General features: G+C 46.9%; 1 protein-coding gene across 10 annotated transcripts in view; it reads right to left on the reverse strand.

Annotated features, from left to right (window-relative positions):
- DENND1A (DENN domain containing 1A) overlaps positions 1 to 22,519 on the reverse strand; it is a 518,366-nt gene that overhangs the window by 45,891 nt on the left and 449,956 nt on the right. For all 10 annotated transcript variants that reach the window (XM_047768359.1, XM_047768362.1, XM_047768357.1 and 7 more), the window contains 4 exons: positions 21,314 to 21,354; positions 18,704 to 18,775; positions 17,453 to 17,509; positions 8,076 to 8,207 (listed from right to left, as the gene is read on the reverse strand). In XM_047768359.1, coding sequence (XP_047624315.1) covers positions 8,076 to 8,207; positions 17,453 to 17,509; positions 18,704 to 18,775; positions 21,314 to 21,354 — 302 coding nt within the window. The remainder of the gene's footprint in view (positions 1 to 8,075; positions 8,208 to 17,452; positions 17,510 to 18,703; positions 18,776 to 21,313; positions 21,355 to 22,519) is intronic.

A 22,519-nucleotide genomic window follows, 5' to 3' on the forward strand; every position in this document is an offset into this window, starting at 1 on the left:
AGGAGGCGGGGTGGACTGTGGCCCTTGGCCTTTGCAGTCTTCCTTAACTTGTGCTGAATGGACATCAGGTGGTTGAGCTTAGAAAGTGAACTGCTACCTTGAACCTGGATTTTCATTTGGCTGCTGACGCTTCTCTGCTCTTCCAGGGCACATGAGGAGACGCCCAGCTCCCTGTGAGAGGAGGAATACTATCCGTGAAGGCAACATCAGCTGCTTAATCAGAAATCGCCTGGATTTTCAACTGAATCCTTATGAATTTCCAGAATCTGATTTCTTGTTTTGATTGGCAAGTTTTTTTTTCTCTTGAAATCAAACTTGTCTGCTCACAGCAGCAAAACCTGGCCTTGTTAACCTTCCATCAGAAAGCTGTCTCTGGGCTACCTGGGCTATGAGAAAGTGAAGCGACATGGAAAGACGGAGCCAGCCAGCCACCCTCGCCAGACAGACCTGACAAACCCAGTACCAATTAGGGACCATGCTGCTTTTGGTAATGGCGCGGAATGAGTCCGAACAACTTTGCACAGCCACCTGGCAGCGCTGAGGGCAGAGCTGCCTTCCAGTCACCCTGTGGCTGGCATGGGGGAGCTGGAGGGAGTGGAGCAGGAGACCACCCCAGTGGTGCCCGCTTTCTCACACCAGCAGAAAAAAGTGTGATAGACAAAGGGGAAATATGATTGGGAAACAACAGGGTTTGAGGGAGCAGCGTGGAGAGAGCGCTCTGCCTCATGGACGTGAATGAACAGCTGATGAGCTAGTCCAAGAAAACGACTCTGGACTGCAGACCTCAACGCTCTCCTGCTCACTCACACCCGGTGCCCTGAGCGGCCCACGGCCCCTCCCACTCATGTGTCTGAGTCAGACGTGGGCCCCATCTCCTGGCCACGCCACCAGAGCCTCTCCCTCTGTCCCATGATGCCAGCCCTCCTTGGTTTAGGTATTGACTTTCCCCCAAGAGCCACGGGCACAAGGGTCAGTCAAGAGTGTGCACATGCAGGGGAGCTCCCACTGAGGACACGTGTTCTGAGAGCTGTGATGTTGGCCAAGTGCAGGCAAGTCAGGATGCCTGGGAAGCCCTGCCAGGGGTGACATTTGGCTCCGTTTTCCCTCCACTGGGGAAAGAGACTGATCTTTGCCAAATGCCCGTGTGGTACTGAGCCAGACAGACGGCATTTCACCTAATTCTTTCTTTCTTTCTTTTTTTTAATTTATTTTTTCCCACTGTACAGCAAGGGGATCAAGTTATCCTTACGTGTATACATTTTTTCCCCACCCTTTGTTCTGTTGCAATATGAGTATCTAGACATAGTTCTCAATGCTACTCAGCAGGATCTCCTTGTAAATCTATTCTAAGTTGTATGTGATAACCCCAAGCTCCCGATCCCTCCCACTCCCTTCCTCTCCCATTGGGCAGCCACAAGTCTATTCTCCAAGTCCATGATTTTCTTTTCTGTGGAAAGGTTCATTTGTGCTGGATATTAGATTCCAGTTATAAGTGATATCATATGGTATTTGTCTGTCTGACTCATTTCACTCAGTATGAGATTCTCTAGTTCCATCCATGTTGCTGCAAATGGCATTATCATTCTTTTTTATGGCTGAGTAGTATTCCATTGTGTATATATACCACATCTTCCGAATCCAATCATCTGTTGATGGACATTTGGGTTGTTTCCATGTCACCTAATTCTTACAACAACCTATGACATATTACCATCCCCGTGCTAAAGTTGAGAAAACTGATTTCACTGAAGTTAAGTGACTTGGTGAAGGTTACCAACTTTTAGTGGAAGAGCTGAAATTTATGTCCAGAACTGCCTAATGTGAAAACAGTGCTTTACCCTCTACTATGCTACTTTCGGCCACTGATCAGCCTCTGCCTTTCAGTAGCTAAATACTAGGGGCGGGGGCAGGGCTGCATTTGCTTCCTCTCTCTGTGAATGGCTCTTATACCATGTGTGTCTGCCACGTGCGTGTGTGTAGTTTTTTGGCCCTACCACGTGAGAGCAAGTTTCAGACATCATGGTACTTGAGCCCTAAATACTGCAGTGTGTACCTCTGAGCCATAAAGATAAGCCCCTAAAAGCCATGATCTCAACAATGACTCTATCATATCACCGAAAATCCGAGTCCATCTCTGAATCTTCCAACGTTCCCAAGAATATCTTTAATGCACTTAGAAAAAAAAAAAATTCAAGTTCATACTTTGTATTTGGTTATACACCTTAGTCTCTTTTACGATACAATCTTTGCTTTTTGAATATAATTCAATGGACCCTAGACCTTTCCCTCCCTTGCCTGCTCTCTCCCCAGCTCCCCATCTCTCCAGGTTGACCCATCCTGGGAGCCTGGGAGTGTCCCCGCGCTCCCCGCTCTTTCCTTCTGGGGCATATAGGCCTAGACCTTAAAAGCTCATAAGAACATAAAACAGAATGAGACAGGATCTAAATTCCTATAATATAAATCTGTTTCTACTTGGAAACAAAACCCTTATTTATAGAAAGTGACTTGGAAGTAGCTTTTGACCACTTCAAAAGGAATAGTCACTTTCCTTTTGCAAATGAACACAATTATAAGCATAGCAACTGCAGTAAAATCAAATAACTTGCTGGATACACGGCAAGTACTTAAACAATAATTAATTATTAATTAATTTAAAAATCCACATCCCGGAGTTTCCTGGTGGTCTACTGGTTAGGACTTGGTATTTTTACAGCTGTGGCCTGGGTTCAATCCCTGGTCTGGGAACTGAGATCCCACCTCAGGCCATTGCATGCCAGGGTCAAAAAAAAAAAAAAAATCCACATCAATAATAAAATCCCAAAACATTTACCAACTGCCAGGTCAGTGCAAGCTCTATGGTAGACATTCCAGAGGCTCACATTTTCATGGGAGAAGACAGGCATTAAAGAAATAATTACAAGGCTGCATGAGGCACTGCACATGCCAAGTTCTGGGGCGGCACAAAGATGGGAGCAACAAAATCAGCTGGGAGGATTTACAGAAGGCACCTGCTCTGAGGGCGGACAGGCAGACCATCAGGGCCTCATGGGCTAGGCCAAGGGTGGAGGTGGAACCTTCAGAGGAGGCGAGGAGCAGGGAGGTAGCACAGCCACTTGTGTGTGACTCAAGTGTACCCTGTGAGGCTGTGTGGGGGATGCAGTGGTGGTAAGTGTGGAGGCCAGGAGGCCAGTTAGGAGACTATGGAGCAGCCCAGATGAGCAGTAATACACCTGAACCAGAGCTGTGACAGAAGCAGTGGAGAGGAGGGGGACTGGCCAGGGTGGAAGGGAAAGGCCCTGGGGGTGGGTGGGGTGGGCACGCAGGCCTTCGGGGTGAGGTGTCTAGGGAATGTGGGAACATCTGCTGGGGATAACTAGGAGGCAAGGGTTAAGGTGAAGGGAATCGGGGGTGACTTCCAAGCTCAGCGGGGCAGAAGGGCTTTCTCAGGGTGCTCAGAGCCAAGGGTGCTGAGAAGACATTTGCTGGCTGGGCAGCTTCTCCAGCCCAGCGTGAGGCTGGCACTAGATGACCCGGCTCATGCTTGTAAAGCCGGAACTCTCCAGATGCACAGACAAGCAGGCAACTGCATTCCAAGAGCTGCTCCTGGGGTGTATCCCAACTACTCCGTCCCCGGTCTCTGGAAACTACGGGAACCCTTAGCTTGGGCTTTGGTTTAACTGGCTTTTCAGATTTTGTGTTAAGGAGGTTTAGGAAGCTTTGTTGAACCAGGAGAACAGACACCTTTCAATGCACACTTTTCGGAATCTGATTGGAAGGCAGGCGATTACTTTGTTTGCAAGTCAGTTGGGGGGAACACAACGAAGGGCCATGGAGTGGGTTTGCCATGATGTTCTCAGGGGAGCCCTGTCATCTCGCCTCCTGCGAAGGCCTGGTCCCAGGCCGAGGCCCACAGCCTGTGGCAGTGTGTGTCCAAGACTAGAATCTGGTGTCACGGGGCCCCACTGCCAGTCCAGTTCCCTAGCCAGGGAGGGAGGACTACAGTCAGCGAAAGCTACAGAAGGGCTGCTGGCGGTGGTAGGAATGCTACTAAGGCTACTAATTCAAGCAAATGTCTTCTCGGCCTGTTTCCCCATTTGTATGAAGGCATGAGGACTTCTTCTTTACCTGAAGGCAAAGACTCAATTAAATGAGTACAGATAGGAAAGCACCTAGTGGCCTGTCCATGTTATCATATGCAGGAAGCAGAGCACTTCCCATGGGGGTGCTGGCTCGGCCATTTCTCAGAAGGGGAAGGCGGTGCTCCCTCACTCCTTTCCCTGCCCAGGAGAGAAGAGCGTGGGGGAGTCCTTAGCTTCTCTCTGTGTCCTCTTGCTCACTGCCGCCCAGAGGAGGAGGAGGTCGGGAGAAAGAAGTGACCCGTCCTCTGAGCTTCCGCTGCCCCCCCACCTCCAGCAGCCAGTTCACAAACAACCTGGGCACTGCCTGCAATTGTCTGTGTCTCCTGTGGGGAGCAGCATGGTCTTTTCAATTCCGAGGTGAGGCGTGAGCAGGCCCATTTGGTCTCAGGTCTAAAGCAATATTTTCCTTTTAGTCTCTTGGTAAAAAAGCTAGCATTCTTATCTTATTTGACTATCCCCTGGGCCTTATTTCTCACTTGATTCTAAACTCCGCGGAAAAAAAAAACCCAAAAACAGTTATTTACAGCCTCCTTAAATCTAAACATTTTCCAAGGCAGGTGTAGGTTTTTCCAAGTCAGAGACTTTTGAACTCTTTAAAGAAACCAGACTTACAGAGGCTAACTAAAAATCTATTTAATTGCCCTTGGGCGTTTCTGTCATGGCTCAGTGATTAATGAACCCAACTAGGAACCATGAGGTTGTGGGTTTGCTCCCTGGCCTCGCTCAGTGGGTTAAGGATCCGGCGTTGATGTGAGCTGTGGTGTAGGTCGAAGATGCGGCTCGGATCTGGCGTGGCTGTGGCTGTGGCTGTGGCGGAGGCTGGCAGCCATAGCTCTGATTAGACCCCTAGGCTGGAAACCTCCATATGCCGCGGGTGCGGCCCTAAAAAGCAAACAAATGAAATGCTAGTGAATTCAGTTTTCTGACAAAATATCTTTTAACTATAGGGTCCAACTTAGGACTCCAGGGGAGTGGTCCTGCAGGTGAAGAGGGGCCCTCAGAGTACCCTGAGCTCACCTCTCTCATTGTTCTCATCACTTTGGGTTGGGCTGTCTATGCACTAGTCTGTCTCCCTTATTACCCCCCACGAGGGCTTTTTCTTTCCACATGGTAGCTCCCAATACACGGATGACGAGATGCAGAATTAAAGGGAGGAATGGTCAAAGCCTGGAAGGACGAGGCTCCAGTGAAGCGGAAGCAAGGGGCCATCCTCTCTCCCCCAAGAGCTCTGCCAAGGCCTCCACTGGGCTCCCTGTCACCCTACCAAACGTCTCCATGGAGTCCCTGGGCTGGCTGGACAACGAGAGGAACTAGCTATTCGAGGGGAAGGGAGTAAAGTAATAGCGACCACAACTGTCTCCGCCCCCACTGGAAAGCTAAGTGTTCTTAGAGAATGGAATCCACAGGAACACGTATCAAGGCACAGGTCTTCCTGAGGTTAGCATGCTCTGTTGGGCTAGTTTAAATTGTTTTTCTGGGACACGTAGCTTTAACAGACATTTCAAACAGAAGCTGATGTCTCTGCTTGGTGAGCTTGGCAGGTGAACTGTCCTGGGTATCAAACCTATGGTTTTATCAACAGCATCGCTTAAGATGAGGCTAAAGTTAGTGTAAATGTCAGGTTAGAGTCTGTTTAAAGAAAAATATCAAGAAAAAAAAAAAAAGTACAAATGGAGTAGAGAGAGAGTACGGCAGTCAAAAGACTTCTTAGCGAATGCACAGCCCCTAAAACTCATGCCTGCCAGTAGTAGGTGCTCTAGAAACACCACCTCTTTTGGTCAATGGCCCCTCAAAGCCGGCACCTGAGGGGGAAGGGCTGAAGGAAGAGCTAGCGCCAGGGCAAAGCTGGAAAGAGTTAAAAGAAAGGGGTCTCAGGTTTCCCTGGCCCATCCCCCCTGCAGCTAATCTGTCACCTAATGAAGAAGCGGCCAGCGCAAGTGAGCTAGCTGGCAGTTCACTTACAGCAAACTGATTAAGAATGTTCAACCAACAGCAGACTGTAGACCTTTCCAGAGAAAATAAATAGAGTGTAGACTGTATGCAAATGTGTTTGTCACTTTGACAGCACGTCTCAATTAAGGCATCTCGCGGCTGTGGGTAGGCTCTGTGGCTGCAGCTGTAAGGGAGAGCCCGCTGCATGGCTGATACTTGGGGCTTGACCTTAATCCGCATGCATGCATTAAAAAAACCCCTGTCTTCCTGTACACTTGCATAATGCTGGCAGCCACGTGAGGGAAGTGACAAACGGGGGGCGGGGGGGGGGGGAAGCCACTTTCATCCTCTCCAGTTTACAGACCTGTGAAGGCACAGACAGCTCTTATTTCAACAGAGTTTGGGGTGGCTTTTTTAATTGTTTATCCCCCACCCGCGCACACACACTCTTATTCTGCATTTAGCTGGGAATGACATTAAAGCATCTCTACTTCTTGCTGAAATGGAAAGAAGGTCTTTCTCCATTTCAAATAGGGCCTCCTTTTTTGTGTTTCGAAAATGGAATGTTTAACACCATGAAATCCCTCTCCCCCGCCCCCTCTTTCTCTGTAATGGGCTCCGAACTCCAGAGAGGGGCTCTTTTCATGGGAAGGTTAGCGTGTGCAGGAATGAGGACAAAGGAAAGCAGGAAGCTGGCTCTGGAATGCCATGCTGGCGACGACCGGGGGGGCTGTGCTTTCAGCAAACACAGCCAGGAAACTGGGGCGCACATTTAGCCAACAGGGTCCAAGCACTGGAGGAGGGGGCAGCTCCTCGGGGGTGCAAACGCCAATGAAATTTGAAGATAATCATTAATCAAATGAGCGCTGCCCGGTGGATGCTTCTTTCTTGTGCTACATGCCAATTTCTGTAACATCTCTTTTAAGTGTAAAATCAGAAAAGGGAGATGAACGTCCCCAAGTTTAAGGTGTATAAATGTATTATCTGAAAACGCTGATTACAGAGGAAGATTCCTGTTTCAACAAACTCATCTTTCACTATAATAATCCACAGCAACGATTTCGTTAGTTCTCTTCATTTCTAAATAGCTCAAAGCCTGGTACACAGTAAGCACTTGATAAATGTCTGTTAAAAGCAGGAACATTTCACATGCATGTTTCTAGATCCCTGAGATGATAAAATAGCAATCATACTTAAGATTAAATTATGAAGATTATTTTAATCATGCTTCCTCTAATAAATGGTTAAAGAATCAGGTGATTTGAGAATGAATAACCTCGCAAATTCTTGTTACAATCATAGAACAGAACCATTTCTCTCAAATCAAAAAAAAATCATGACTTTTACTAATCAATAAACTCTGGTCAAGAGAAGTAGAGAAGGGTACACAATCTTTTTCAACCAGAAATATAACTACTGATAGGAAATGGAGAAAAATCCTTTCAGTTTCTATATGTTTTACTTAAGAGAAAAGAAGTCAAACTACTGGACAATTTTTTAAATGCTCGGGTCAAAAACAGTTGCCTACAGACTGGGATCCGAAGAATCGTGGTGTGGGTGTTTACTCTGAGCAGTGCGACCCCCAATATTGATTTTCAGGAAGTACATTAATAAAGAACCCCTAATTGATTTTTTTTTTTTAAAGACTTCGCTTGTTGCCTTTTATTTGAAGAGGCAAAGAAGGGCCTGGATGCTAACGCGATGCTGGGCTAACAGAGGCACCCTGAACGGACTGCCTTGGAGTCGGGAGGCAGCAGCTGCGCTGAATGACTTCATTCAGCAGTTGAGCTGGTTTATGACCAGAGCCATGTTGTCGCCTCAACATTTCTGAAAAGTCACCTCTGGAAACATGTTTGCATCAAGTGAATCTCTGAAGATGTGCAAGACGCCATGGAGTTGTCTTGTTTTGCCAAAGAGAGCCAAAATGAAAGGCTGCTCCGTGCGCTATGGCTTCCGCTCGCACAAAACAACAAACCCAGACCATCGAAGGGCTGGGATACATACCTGGCCAAAGTGAACTGTGATTGGCCTCCGGTCTTCTCGGAACTTGGGGTCCTTGGCCTCCACCAGAGGGGATGGCGCAGTCTTTGGCAGCTGCTCTTCTGTCGTGGGGGCACAGCCATTCTCGGTGATGTCCTGCAGGGAGAAGCCAGGTCAGGGGTTGGTGTTGGGGTCATGGCATCAGAAGTGAGCACAGGGGCTCCTCCAACCCCACCGCTAAGAGGCCTGCCAGGGAACGCCCTCTGGGACATTTGGAGCCTGTTCCTGGAGGAAACGGAAGGCTAATTTGGCCCTGTGACTTTTGAGGAGGAGAGGAACCAAAATTAGACACATTAAATTACAAAGACAACATCATAATTCACACTAGTGGGGTGTGGGGCTGGAAATCTTTTCATCATACTACCTTACACAGCTATTTTAATTTTTATATATTCACTCTGTCCAATGCAGACATTTAAAAATTACTTGCAATCACAGCTCGTGCATAATTTTACATTCTGTTTTTTCTTACTACAGGCATCTCCATGGTGCTACATAGTCATTAGAATGATAATTTTAATGGATGCATAATATTTCATGGAGCAGATACTCAATAATTTAACAAACTATTATTGCTACTATTGGGCACTTAGGTTGTTCCTAATTTTTTTTTAAACTTTCTAAATACCATAGTGATAAACAATGCAGTTTTTCTTTCTTTTGGATTATTTCTTTTATGGAAATCCCTCGGAATGAAATTGCCTGATCAAAAGATAGAAATATTTTTAAGGCTTTTTATTCATTCTACCAATTGCTTTCCAATTTACACCAACTCCCAGCAAGGGATGCATTATCAGCTTCACCATGCTCGTTAGCCTTACCATTTTAAACATGTATTGCTAATTTAAGAGGTGAAAAATTAGACCTCATTGTTGTTTTCATTTGCATTACTTTGATTATTTGTGAGTGTGGACATTTTCTCCACATTTGTTTACTGATGATGCTACTGTTTATGAAAACGATGTGCTCCTGCTCCCTCTTTCTTATCCCTAGTCTTTCTGGACGAGGATAAAAAGGCTGAAATCCGAGATAAGATTCTATGACTTGGAGAAAATTTACAGAGCCAATGTCATTTTTTTTTTTTAAATCCAGAAATTTACACTTAATTTGTGCTTCTGATGAAGTGAAATTTTAAGGTAAGGAAAAATCCCAATGTGCAAAAGTTATGTGATGGGTCCTTTGCCTAAGGCTGGCAGCTGACTATACTTATAGGTTCTGTGGGACATGGATGATGCCAACTTGTGCAATATGGATCAGATGCTTTTTTCAAGTCATGAAACTTGCTTAAATCTTCATTTGAGCAAGGCAGAGAATAAATGTACAAATAAACATTTAAATCATTATTTTTTACTTAAGTAAAAAAAATTCACAGCCAGAGTAAAATAATAAATAACATTTCCAATTATTTTCATAGCAAAAACAAAAACATATTTTCGTCAACAAAAGCACACACCCTCAGTACTCACTGAATTCTGCACAAAAAAGATTTGAAAATTGGTTGTTCTTAACCTAGTCAAGTAGAGACTGGTGGCACATAGAGGGAAGTGATCCCTGACTGAATAAAAAAATGCATTAAGAAAGAAATACTTGTAACATTGTTGAGCCTCAGTCTCCTTATCTGTAAAATGGGAATATGGCAGCTATGAGGAGTAAAGGAGATTAAGTGACATAGTGTCTAGAACATTTTTTTAACTTAATAGTGTACTATATATGGTACTCAATAATTGAGTACCCACTAATAAGATACTCAATAAACTATAGGGAGTAAATCAACTATACTTTAATAATAAAAACAAGTAAACCATAGGACATGGAAACAACCTAAATGTCCATCAACAGATGAATGGCTACAGAAGATCTGGTACATATAACAATGGAATACTACTCAGCCATAAAAAAGAATGAAATAATTCCATTTGCAGCAACATGGATTCAACTAGAGATTCTCATACTAAGGGAAGTAATTCAGACAAAGATAAATATCATATGATATCACTTATATGTGGAATCTTAATATGGCATAAACAAACCCATCTGAAGAACAGAAACAGATTCACGGACATAGGGAATAGACTTGCAGGTGCCAAGGGGGAGAGGGGAGGGAATGGGATGGACTGGGAATTTCAGGTTAGCAGATGCAAACTATTCATTTGGAATGAATAGACAACAAGGTCCTACTATATAGCACAGGGAACTATATCCAATCTCCTGGGATAGACCATGATGGAAAAGAATATCAAAAAAGATTGTACACACACACACACACACACACACACACACACACACACACACACACACATATATAACTAAGTCACTTTGCTGTATAGCATAAATTGGCACAACATTGTAAATCAACCATAGTTTAATAAAAAAAAGAAAGAAAAAAATAAACTATAGGGATCCCTCCCCCATCCTCTCCTCACTATGTATTCAACTCCATACACCCAGCGGGGTCTCTGCACTGCTTGGTAACAATACGGGAGATGGTGACCTCCTGGTTTTGTAGGGAGGGCTTGCATCAAGTGGCCCCCAAGTCTTAGCGTGGCTGAAGCTTAGTGATGAGAGAAGCTACTGGCAGCCAATTAGGAACAGCACTCTTGGAAAGGGGCAGCCCTAAGGTGCTCAGGTCAAGTGGAACAAAGAGGGGAAGGGGCACCTTCTGTGCCAGAAGTAACAAAGGGCAAAAGGGACATTTAGGATCCAGTGGGGTTACTGAGAGGACAGACATGGGAGGCTGAGTAAAGCCAAATGGTTAAAAAAAACCTCACTTTCAGTTGAGGAAAAATACTGCATATGTGTGATTGGCTGGGGGGAAAAAAAAAGACACGGAGTAGTAAAATAATCTAGTCAGAAAATACGGATAGCAATGAAAACTAGAAGATGGCAACTAAAAAAATGCGGTAGCTTTAGGAAAAGTGTCTCAGTTTAAGCTTTTATTTTTATTTTATTTATTTATTTTTGGTCTTTTTTAGGGCCGCACCCACAGCGTATGGAGGTTCCCAGGCCAGGGGGCCAATCGGAGCTGTAGCTGCCAGACTACGCCACAGCCACAGCAACCCCAGATCCAAGCTGTGTCTGTGACCTACACCACGGCTCACGGCAATGCCGGATCCTTAACCCACTGAGCGAGGCCAGGGATCGAGCCTGCGGCCTCATGGATGCTAGTTGGGTTCATTAACCACTGAGCCACAACAGGAACTCCTTACTTTTTTTATTTTTAATTTTTGAGTTTAAGCTTTCAAGTTAAAATTTTGAGTAAAAATTCTTCAAGTTTTGTTTTTACCATTAACTAGCTGTCTCATCTTTCCAGTTCACTCAACCTCTCTGCACCTATTTCTTTATTTTTACAACGGGGAGTGTGCCACCTGCTTGGCACACTTCAAAGCTACTAAAAGAATGGGTTAAATGAGATGCCATGTGAGGAAACTTTGAAAAATGGCACAGCCCTGTGCAAATGGAACCCTATAGCCTTATTCCTTGCAGAATGGAAAACACACCATCTATGGCCAATAGCTTCCCTGTGCTGCATGCCCACCACTGCAGTCAGACCCCTGACCTTCGCTATCACACTTAGTCTCCACAACAACCACAAGGCAAATAGGATTACAGCTCTTTCCCAGGTGAGGAGACAGGGCTCAGAGAGGGCAAATCACCAAGGCCACGTGGCTAGAAAGTGGAGGAGCCCAGAGCGATGTGATTTCTGGCATTTATACCCTATCGACCCACGACAACAGCACAAGAGAAGGTGTTTTTAGTTGAGGAGGTGCTCAGCCAATCACCAGATGTGACCTCCACCTCGGAAACCCCTGTGTCACACTGACCCTAGGCTGTCGTGCTATGTGGTATCTGCACTGATTTTCTCATCCCTATGGATGGAATGCCTTGGGTTTCGCTTCTCTGCCCCAGAGCCTTGACTATAATACACACTTTCCAACAAATCTTCATAAATTTTTGATTTTCGTCTTTTGCCTTTTTAGGGCCGCACCCGAGGCACATGGAGGTTCCCAGGCTAGGGGTCCAATCAAAGCTGCAGCTGCCGGCCTACACCACAGCCCATGGCAACGCAAGATCCTTAACCCACTGAGCGAGGCCAGAGATCGAACCCGAAACCTCATTGCTCCTAGTTGGATTCATTTCTGCTGTGCCATGATGGGAACTCCCCAAATCTTCATAGTGTTGAAATGAACATCTGGAAGGCCAATGTGTCCCACAGGCACATGCTCTTGTGTATCAAAAAAACAGCACTGCACGTTAATTTTCTTTAGTTACAAGATCCTAAGGTGCCAAAGACTTCGTACAAAGTGCTGCAGCTGGCCCTCCCTAATCTGTTAACTTCTTCACTATTTCTCCACCTGGGGAAGGACAACCGCTTCCTCCTGGGACCCCGAAGAGCAGAGCGGGAGGAGCCCTAGTCAGGAAAGAAGTCAGGGCGGTTCACCTCCTCTGCCGTACTTACCGGCAGAGACCTCACACAGGGCAGGCATCCAAGACACAGCTCTTGGTACTGGTGATTAAAGAGATGTTGGTCTAAGAGCTAACTGAGACGCCATGGGCAAAGAGTACGGGGAAAGAGGCACTCTCACACCCTTTGTGGCGGGAAGAAAAACTGGCAATTCATATCAAATCCCTAAAAGACGTAAAGGGCTTGGGCCCACTTATTCCACTTCCAGAAATTTATCGGGATGAAATAACTAAGAATTCCTGCATGGTTCTACCTATGAGGATATTTGCCTAGAAAAAATTGGAACTAAAGTGTCCAATAATGGGATTAATTAATGTATGTATATCCATCAGATGAAACTGTATGCGGCCATTTAAAACGTGTGTAAGAAACATGTAGAGGTCTAGGAAATATTTAGGATACAGTAAGTGGAAACAAAGGTTATAAAAGGAGATTATCCGATTTGTTGAATTTTTTTCCAATAAACATGTTTTTTGTCTGTAAACAAAAGACCCCAACTTTCAAAATGTCATTAAAAAACCCCACAAAATCAGGAAGCTGACGGAAGGGCTGAATCTGTTCCTTCCTGAAGGGTCACACAGGAGGGAGACACCAGACAGAGCTGCAGATCAGAGGCCACTGCAGGGTGGCCCATTTCCTCTCAGGAGCCCCCCCACGGCTCTCCTAGAGCTGGGGTACTATTACTTCCCACCCCTCGGTAAGGCAAAGCAGTCAGGAAATAATCCAGTTCCTATCACCTTCCGTAAACTGGAATCAAAAATCACAACTGGGATCTAATCTCCGCCTGTCTGTGGTGGGGAAGGCAGGGGCAGCCTGTGACGAAGCCTTGGACAGGATCCCCGGGACCAGTCAGGGGCGGGAACCCAGAGCGGGGAGGGGGCTCTGAGTGGCTTTGGGTAGGAGTGGGGTCTGGGGGTGGGGGTGGGCACTGAAAGAGCAGAGGCTAAGACTTCCTGAGGCAGAGCCCAAGGGGCCTGGAGGACGGCTCTGGGGGCTGTGTGGATGACCAAAAGGGAGAGCACCCCACGCCAGCCAGGCTCTCGGGGGATGCGCACGTGGGCGCGAGGGCAGACTGGCTGCTCCAGATGTGGGATGTGGGTGGGAGAACAGACCGGATGGGAACTCATTTGCTGAGTGGTTACGTTGTGCTGCTGTTTAAACCTCTCACCTCTTCTAATCCTTGCGACAATCCAGTACGTATCTCTATTTCCGCTACGTCATAAATGAGCAAAACTAGGTTCAGAGAGGTCTAGCAACTTACTCAGGGTCGCACAGTTAGTATCTCACTCAACTAGCACTGAAGCCAGCTTGTCTGCCTCAGAAGCCCAAACACCACCTGGCAGTGGGGGTGGGGTGAGGAGGACGCTTCGGGCTCCTACGGGGGTGAGGCTGAAGCCTCCCATCTCTGACTCAGATCGCTGGTCTCCGTGTCCAGATCTGTGCAAGTGCCCTTCTTTTCCAGCCGACTTCACATCATAGCAAATGCAAATTACAAGATGAATATTGATATCAAAACAGTATCTAGAATTGGAATTCTGCAATTGAGGCTGCAGCATAGACAGGGAGCTGACAGTTGGGTGATGAGGTGCAAAAACGTTGGTTCTACAAGAGTCTACCTGGCTCTTCCTGCCCCACACATGCTTCCTCGCTCCCTTCAAGATGCCAGGAAGTGTTTAGCCAGAAACTCAAGCCTTCGCTAACCCAACTGTCAGCTCGCTCCTCTCGGTCACATGGATTCTAAATCAACAAGCTCGGATTTATCTTTTAAAAGATCAAAGATTAAGAAACTTTAAAAAGGGCTGAGAAATGGGCCCAGCTGATTTCATCATTTTGACACTGAAGAAAAAAGATACTTTTTCAGGGGTTCCCCGATAGGCAAAAAATAACATAACATAAAATAAAAATGATACCCTTAAGTAAATGTCATAATGTTCCCTGTAGGTGAGAAGGACTCACCTTAAAAGGAGCCATCCCTTTTAAAACAAGGCACTCTTGTGCCGGCCCCAGAAGGCGCTGTAAGAGAGTGTGATTTGTGGGGAGCTCAAGCCCAGCCACGGGGCACGCCCCTGCAGGCCGGGTCCGGCGGGGAGGTGCTCTGGATGCAGGCACTGTATTCTCCCTTTAGAAAGCGATGGCTGGGTAGCATTCTTTGCCATTTCTTCTTCCTAATTTTGAGCAAGTCAAACTTCAAAGGAGGCCAAGCTACAGAAGAATTTGACCACCTTGCTCCATTTATCCAGAGAAATGTGCTATCCATCCTTCTTTTTTTTGTTGTTGGCTGAAGCAGAGCAGGTACAGAATAAAGCCACGCTACCGTCTCTATTAACAATTATTTGCCAATGGTCACACGGATAGCCTGAAAGCTCCTCTTTCAGATGCTTTGAAAGTCTGCAGCACAAATGAACGAGGGATGGAGAAGGGGCCCTGCTCAGTCGTATTAGAGATGGACCCTCCACACACCATGGTGACCTCTCCACAGGTCGGCCCTACAGTTTCTATTTGCAATTCAAACCCAAGGCGAGAGCGAAGAGGGCAAGGTTGGGTTCTTGATTATATCTGCGAGGTCGCCATTGCTATGCAGAGCTAGAGGAGGGCAGGTGGCAGCCCAGTACATTTGAAAATTGGGTCTTTGTTGGGAACTGCCTCAATTTCATAGCAGCAACCAAACTTGAGATGTCTGTCTGGGATGCATCTGGGGAGCCGCACAGACACGCTGCCACGTAAAGGGGACGGGGGGAGGGGTGGGGAACAAAAAAGCCAAGGAAACATTTTGTGCTGGAGTGAGAGAGGTCAGACAAAGCCAAATCCTAAATTAGCTCAGGCAAGGGAGCTGGAGCACCGCAGAAGACCAAGTCCTGTCTGTCCCGAACAACGCTAGAGTTTCAATTACAAAAGAGCTCTTCCAAGAACAACCGCAAAATATCAAGTCTGCAGAAATCTGTACGACCGAAGGGGGGAAAAGTGAAAATTGAAAAGGGTGCACTAATAGATCTGTCAACAGTCCGATGGTGACAAGCCACATTTCTATGAAATGCCTTCACCATTTGTGTCACCTGAAATGTACTGACACTCTCTATAGAACATTATCTCCTGAAGCTATTCTTGAAAAGACTGGCGGGGGAAGAGGAGAAGGGGAGGGAAGACTGCTTCAGACACTATCAAGGAAAGGAAGGGGAGACGGCGTGGAAGGAGAGTGATCTAGATTGTTTAAGTGAACCTTTGAACAACATCAAAAACCCTGAGCGTCAACTGGTTATTTGCAGAAATGTTACGTATCACAAAAAGGGGATTTTCTTAAGGCACGATGCTGACAAGTATGAGGAGGGAGGCAATGGCCTGCAGAGAGCGGATCTGACCACGGAGGTGCATGCGGATCTGACCACGGGGGGACCCTTTCTTTGCTTATACTTCAAGTAACATTCTAATACCAGCCCGATGTAGTTATCAAGGAGGGGAAACTTGGTGAGAACTCTACGCTTTTTGCCCTTCCAGTTGGATTTTATATCTGCAATCCAATTCAGTTCCATTGCAGTAACTGGGGTAGGAGATAAAAACGGTTACATCTGGGGACTTTGATGACATCCAAGTAAAGAATTTCACCTGCCAGTCTCTGGTGAGGTGTAACAGACCACATTTAAGGTCTACGTGAGTTTACATTAACAGGATTTGAATCTCAACTGTTAAAACGTCACTCTTGGCTGAAACTAAGAATTGACATCCTTAGAGCAAATTATTTTGCAATGAAGAGAAAGGAATCAATTCCTTTGACCATTTCAAGTTAATGAGAGGTCCTTTCTGACTTCCCAAAATTAAAACTGCCTTCAATTAAAAAAACAAAAAACAAAAAACAACAAAACTGCCAGGATAGACAGAGGCCCTTATTAGCGTGGCACCTTTTGGGGGTGTGGGGAAAATGAAATACGTGATCCCAAACACTTTTTGGAAAACAAAGCACTTGTTTTAGGAAGGCAGTATGAAGTGCTGTAGTGGTGAGAGCACAGACGCAGTAGTAGATGGATGTGGAATCGAATTCTGGCTCGCCAGGCTCCTACGGTGGGACCCTGGGCAGATCACTGCACCTTTGAACCGTGGTCTCCTTACACATGACATGAAGATAACACCCCCAGGGCTGGTCCATGGATTAAATGCGAAAGCTCCCGGCCTGGACCATCCTTAGAAGGTGCTTAGAGAAGGGTGGCAACACTAATAACAATGATGATAGTCACAGTAACGTACAAAGGCTCTCTCTGTTACATTAACCTCCCTGTACACGTCTAGGGAATCAGGTAGGGGGACCATTAGGCCAAGATGCAGCCTGATTTCACACGATTTTACTGATGGTCCAAGCAGACAATCAGTGTCTCTCCCCACCCTTCTAAGTCTCACACATAAACTGTGAGCAGAGCCCACCGCACCCTCCTTGGACCCACCCTTTATGCCCTGTTCTGAGTGCTGGCCATGGGCATGCCAGGACCATGAACCACAGCAGTCATTTCCCTGCAGATGCTTCATGGTTTTGGATACAACCAGCTTGGGGGCAGAGGTCAGGAGGTAGAGATGCTGGGATGGGGAGGCCGAGCCAATTTGTTCAGACCCTGGTAAAGCCCAGGCCCAGTGGGGCCGGGCGGGGGACAGACCGACAGTGGTAACTCTGAACTTGCTTGCCTTTGTGGGTTTAAGCCAGTCTTAATGTTATTTGAAGACAGTTTTTGTCTGTGAATATTTATAACAGTGTGAAAACTCCCGGACAGCTGGTAATGCATTTTGAAGTGTGCTAACAACACTGTATCAAACAGCCTCTATTGATCACATCGTACTTTTTTGTGGCCACGCATTTCATACACGGTGCTTATACATTTTGAATAAGAACTTCAAGTACCTTTTGCTTCAAGCGGTTTTTCACCTCTTTTATTCCCATTTTTGCATGATCTTTTGCCTGCATGAAAAATTAATTTAAGTTAAGATTCCCTTTCTGTTTCCAGCAGGGATTGTGCTTGATTTCAGTCCGTCGCGAATCACCTTCTCTGATTACTAGAAAAAGGAAGGAAAAAATGGGATCACCAAGTCGAAAACATAATGGCTATGAAAACAAATACAATGTTGAAAGGTTAAAAAAAAAAAAATCCCTTAAAGAGGCTACAGAGACTTTACGTTCTGCATTTTGATGGCACTGATTTCTCCCCCTCTGAAGCCCTTCTTCTGCTCTTGTGATTATTTATCTCCACAGCCTGGTGACAGCTACCAGTAAGAGGGGAGCAGCAGCTTCTCCAGCCGCGAGGCTCAGAGTATCCATTACACTTCACCAGGGCAGGGCCTCAGGACCAATTTCCTGCCCAGGCTGAACAGACACATCGCTGGGTGTCTCTGGAGCCATGTCTCAAATCTCATTTCGGCAGACACCCTGGCTTTTATTTTGTCATTCTAAGACCTGTGTGGTTCTCTTGGCAGCCACCCACCCCATGAAAATAACTACAATTTAAGTACAGAAAGGACTAACAAAATTAAAAATGGAAACGAAACAAAACCACCCCAGTTAAGTGGCTCAGAGTCAAATGAACAAGCAAGAGAAATCATGACAAAAAATACTTGAGGCTCGTAAAAGATGGAGCATAGGGAACTGGCGTGTTCTCTGATTTTCACTCTGCCATGGGCACAAGTCTCACAAACAATGCATTTCCTAAAGGGCAGCGAGGAGAGAGCTGATGAAGAATATGGGACTCTAAGCATGTTTTAGGAACCTGCAAAGGGGCTGCTTTATTCTGATATAATAATGAGGATACACAGAGGAAGGTCGGTCAGAACACCTGACAGACCAATATCTGTGGGTCTCAGGGATGCAGGCACGGAGCAGCCTGCATTGTAGCCACCCAGGCGACATTTTAAAAGCTAGAACCAGTAGCCTCCCATTTCTCTACTGCAGCAACTGTGAACAGAAACACTTTCAATTAAAAATGTCACTGACCTGGTTATAAAACATCAACGCTAAACAATTCTAAGCGCATTGAGAGCTTTAGGGAATAACGCGGCAGCCCCGGGATCATCTCTGCAACACAGGATCAGGCGTATTTAAGAGTTCTGTCATGCTAAGGAATAGACCTGTTGGGAACCTGAGACCAAGACCAGTACTTACGAATTTGTAGACCGTCTTCATGGCTGGGTTTGCTTTCGTTTTTACAGTATTCAGAATTGCTCCACTTCCTTTCTGTAATAAAAGTGTCAGTGATTTGTATTAAGATCTAGTAGGCCAACACCAACAAAGGCGTCTTCTCTTTAATTATGTTAAGCAACATTTCAAGAGCGTGCAACTTAATTAGGGGAACAGGCCAAGATGGTACCTGGTCCCAGGCCATTCTGTCACGGCCATGGTGGAATCCCTCCGGGTGGGTATGGGGGTGGGTGGGGAATGAGGATGGCGATAAACTCGCTGAGGGGGGACCCCAGGCTCAGTATTTTGCTTGGCATCTGTCCGCTGGCTAGAAGGCAAGCTCATCACAGGCTCTCTGAGGCAAGGCTTTCCTTGTGGTAATCTACAGCTTCTCAAGGAATTCTAGTCACGACATTAAGGTGAGTTTAATGACAATGGACTCTAACTACCACCAAGTCAGGGCGGAAAACCGGGGGCCTGGTTAGGCTCCATTATCTGGCTGCTGTGGACACATGCTACCTCCAGCCATGCGCCCTCCTCTCCTCGCCCTGGTTTTTTGTGTTGTGTTTTAAAAATCACTCTCAGGGAGGTTGCTTTCCTTACCACATAGATCTTGACACAAAGAAAGAGGGAAGAGCCACAGATGTTCATCATTTATGCTTAAGTGTAAATGCAGCATCTCCAGGCTCCGCTTCTTGAGGAGGGCAGGAGAGGAAGAGGAGGGAAGGCTGCCCAGCATACAGTGGAGGCAATGCATGCACACGAAGTGCACAGGCTCCAGATGTTTTGTGAAGGCTGCTCTGGGGTGCCCCGTGCCAGGCTCTGAGGGTCCTGAGCCACCAGAGGGCTGGTTTCTGCCTTCGAAGCCCTCCAGGCTGGGGGTGGGGGTGGGGTGCACCAGGTAACAAGGGCAGCCCAAGGTGGTGAGAGCTGTACGGGCTGTGGGGTGGCAGCTTACTGGGTGGGTAAGGCTTTAGAGGATGAGAAATTCAGTCCATGAAGGAGGAGTAGGAGCTTATGTTTGGATAGGAAGGAAAAGAATATTCTACAAATAGGAAACAGAACATAAAAAAAGTGCAGAAAGGCCATGGTGTATTCTGTAACAAGCAGTCAGTGCCTCTTGGGAGGCGAGGCAAGAGAGGCCAGACGGGGTCAGCTCATGGAGGGCCAGCATAAGGGGTCTACTCTCCAGGGCATTTTTAACCATCACACAATCAGATTTATGGTGGTTTGGAAAGATAGTTCTTTTTGTCTCTTTAGGGCCACACCCTCGGCATATGGAGGTTCCCAGGCTAGGGGTCCAATCCAAGCCACAGCTGCCTGGCCTACGCCACAGCCACAGCCACACATCCGTGCCACAGCTCACGGAAACGCCAGATCCCCACCCACTCAGCGAGGCCAGGGATCCAACCCGCATCCTCATGCATACTAGTAGGATTTGTCTCCACTGCACCACAATGGGAACTCCTGGAAAGAATTCTAACTGACTTGAACAGGGAGAGAGGGAGACTGGATCCAGCGCGTAAACAAGACAGGAAGATAGGCGACGTAATTACTGGGATTAACTTTTAGCACAATTTTGGTAACTGCCTATATTAGAAAATTTGAGTTTTAATTAAAAACTTCAAATTCTGACCTAGAAAGCATTCTTAGGTTGTAGAATAATAGGAAATTTTCACCCTCTCATTTATTCCATAGTGCTTTCCAAAATTACTCAGTATCCTATTTCAATGGTCCTTTAGAGCATTAAAACTCCCTTTATCAATCAATCAACAAGTCCTTATTGCTTGTCTGTGATTTGCCAAGTGCTGAGTTTGGCCATACAAGAAGAACAAAAGAAGTCTTTCATTGAGGAATTGCTTACTCTCGGCCAACTGCAGCCACTTCCAAGGGACCCGCCTTGGCAGCAGTGCACTTGGCCCACAATCAGGAGAGAACACTTATCACACTATGTTGGAGTCGCCTGTTTACGTGCCGGCCTCCCCAGTAAGACGGGAGCTCCCCCAGGGCAGGGCCTGTGTCCTGCTCTGCACATCTCCCCAGTACCCAGCATGGCACCCAGCACAGCAGCGTGGGCCTTCAGGACACACTTGCTGATAAACCCCCATAAAGGAAAGGAAGCGTTTCAATTTGTTGGTGGCTTCTGAAGTTCTAAGCACCTGGCTTCCAACGCAACTTGTTCACAACAACAGTGAGGGGATGAAAACTCTCTCAGTGATGGGTTCTCCCTTCTCCCAGGAGCCTTTGCTGTGAAAAATATTTCACAGCAGCAAGAGGGACACATTTTGGTTTTCCCCTAGAAGGTTCCCAGTTGGTCTGGCCCCAGGAGGAGACCCCCGGAAATGCTCTAAGATGGCAACACCCATTCAACACGCCTTGGCCTGCTTCCCGGGACAAGGAAACTTCTGGCTTTCCTCACCCTCGGCGAGAGATGGTTCTGGACAGTCTCATCCCACTAGTCTCCACCCGGCACGAGAATGGCCTGGCTTTATAAACAAAAGCATCGTCAGCTGAGAGAATGCAGTGCCCTGTGGGCGGCAGGGACGAGGAAGGCTGCCAGGAGAGGCCCGGCAGCTCTGCGGGGTACACACTTACCCGGACTGTGGAGAGCCACTGGTGGTACAGCTTGTCGCTTCCTGGGGAAAGAGGAGGCAGAGGAGCTGGTGATGAAAGTTACACGCCCTCGGGAGTTCCTCCAGATGCTTTTCGCAGGAGGGACTTAGAAAGTTCTGGAGACTTTGAAAATCTGGAGACCCACGTGGAGGTGGCCCACTCCCTGAAGGCGCTGCTGTCACAGGTTTTCTTTCTCAAACTGAGATTTGATCCTATCATTGGCCCGAGTACAAACCCCAATCCCCCCCTGCTGCCTACTGGATGGGGGTCAGACCCTCAGCGACCTTGCCTCTCTTCCCCAGTCTCCACCGTCTGCCTCTCTACCCTGTCCTACCATCCTGCACTGCTTCAGGCTCCCTGACCACGCATCCCCCAAGCCGTCCATGTCCTCACAAATGCTGTTCCCCTGGACTGGCCACCATTCCCGGCTCTCTCTGCTGAGTACACTCAGTGACCAGCTCAGTCATTTCCTCTTTAAGCTTCTACTCGTTCCTCTGATTGGACTTCCTGTCAGGGCTCTACGTTCTCTAAAGTCCTATGAGCCACCCTGGGGCAGGAACCGCAGGGCCACTTGTCCCAGCATAAGCACATTGCTGGACACACACTTGGCCCTCCTTATGCCAGACCAGTGATGGGAACAGAAAAAGGAGGCGTTGTGGGGAGCTGATCCATTTTATCTGGTGGGATAAGGAGGTTTTATCAGCAGCTTTTCTAGAAGGCTGGCCAAATGACTTGACTTAGTTTAGCAACATGTAAAGCCTGTTTTCTCCCCAGAAATCATATTCAGCTGTTAGAACGCTGCTCAAACCTGCCTCCTTTGTGAAGCCCTCACATGAGAGAGTGAGCATTAATGGAGCCTATCCTACCCGTCCAGAAACCATGTCTGCTCCTTTTCCTGCAGTGGTTTAGTTTGTACTCGCCATTAGTTATGTGGCTTTCTCTGACCCATCTAAGAGCTCTCTGGGGGCAGAACTGGGTCCCTGTTCTCACTCTACAGGGCTGTGGACGCAACAGGTGTCCAGGAAATGCTCACCAACGACCCGCTATTATTCCTGCAGACTCGCACGCTGGTTTTATTGATCAGCTGCAGCACAGGATGGTCGGGCTGAGGCTGGTCGGGGTCATGTAGGTGAGACTTGCCTGGCGCTGTGAGTTGATGCACACCAGTTGGATTATCAGACTAGTCCA

The sequence above is a fragment of the Phacochoerus africanus genome, chromosome 2, assembly GCF_016906955.1.
Source record: "Phacochoerus africanus isolate WHEZ1 chromosome 2, ROS_Pafr_v1, whole genome shotgun sequence".
Lineage (NCBI taxonomy): Eukaryota > Metazoa > Chordata > Mammalia > Artiodactyla > Suidae > Phacochoerus > Phacochoerus africanus.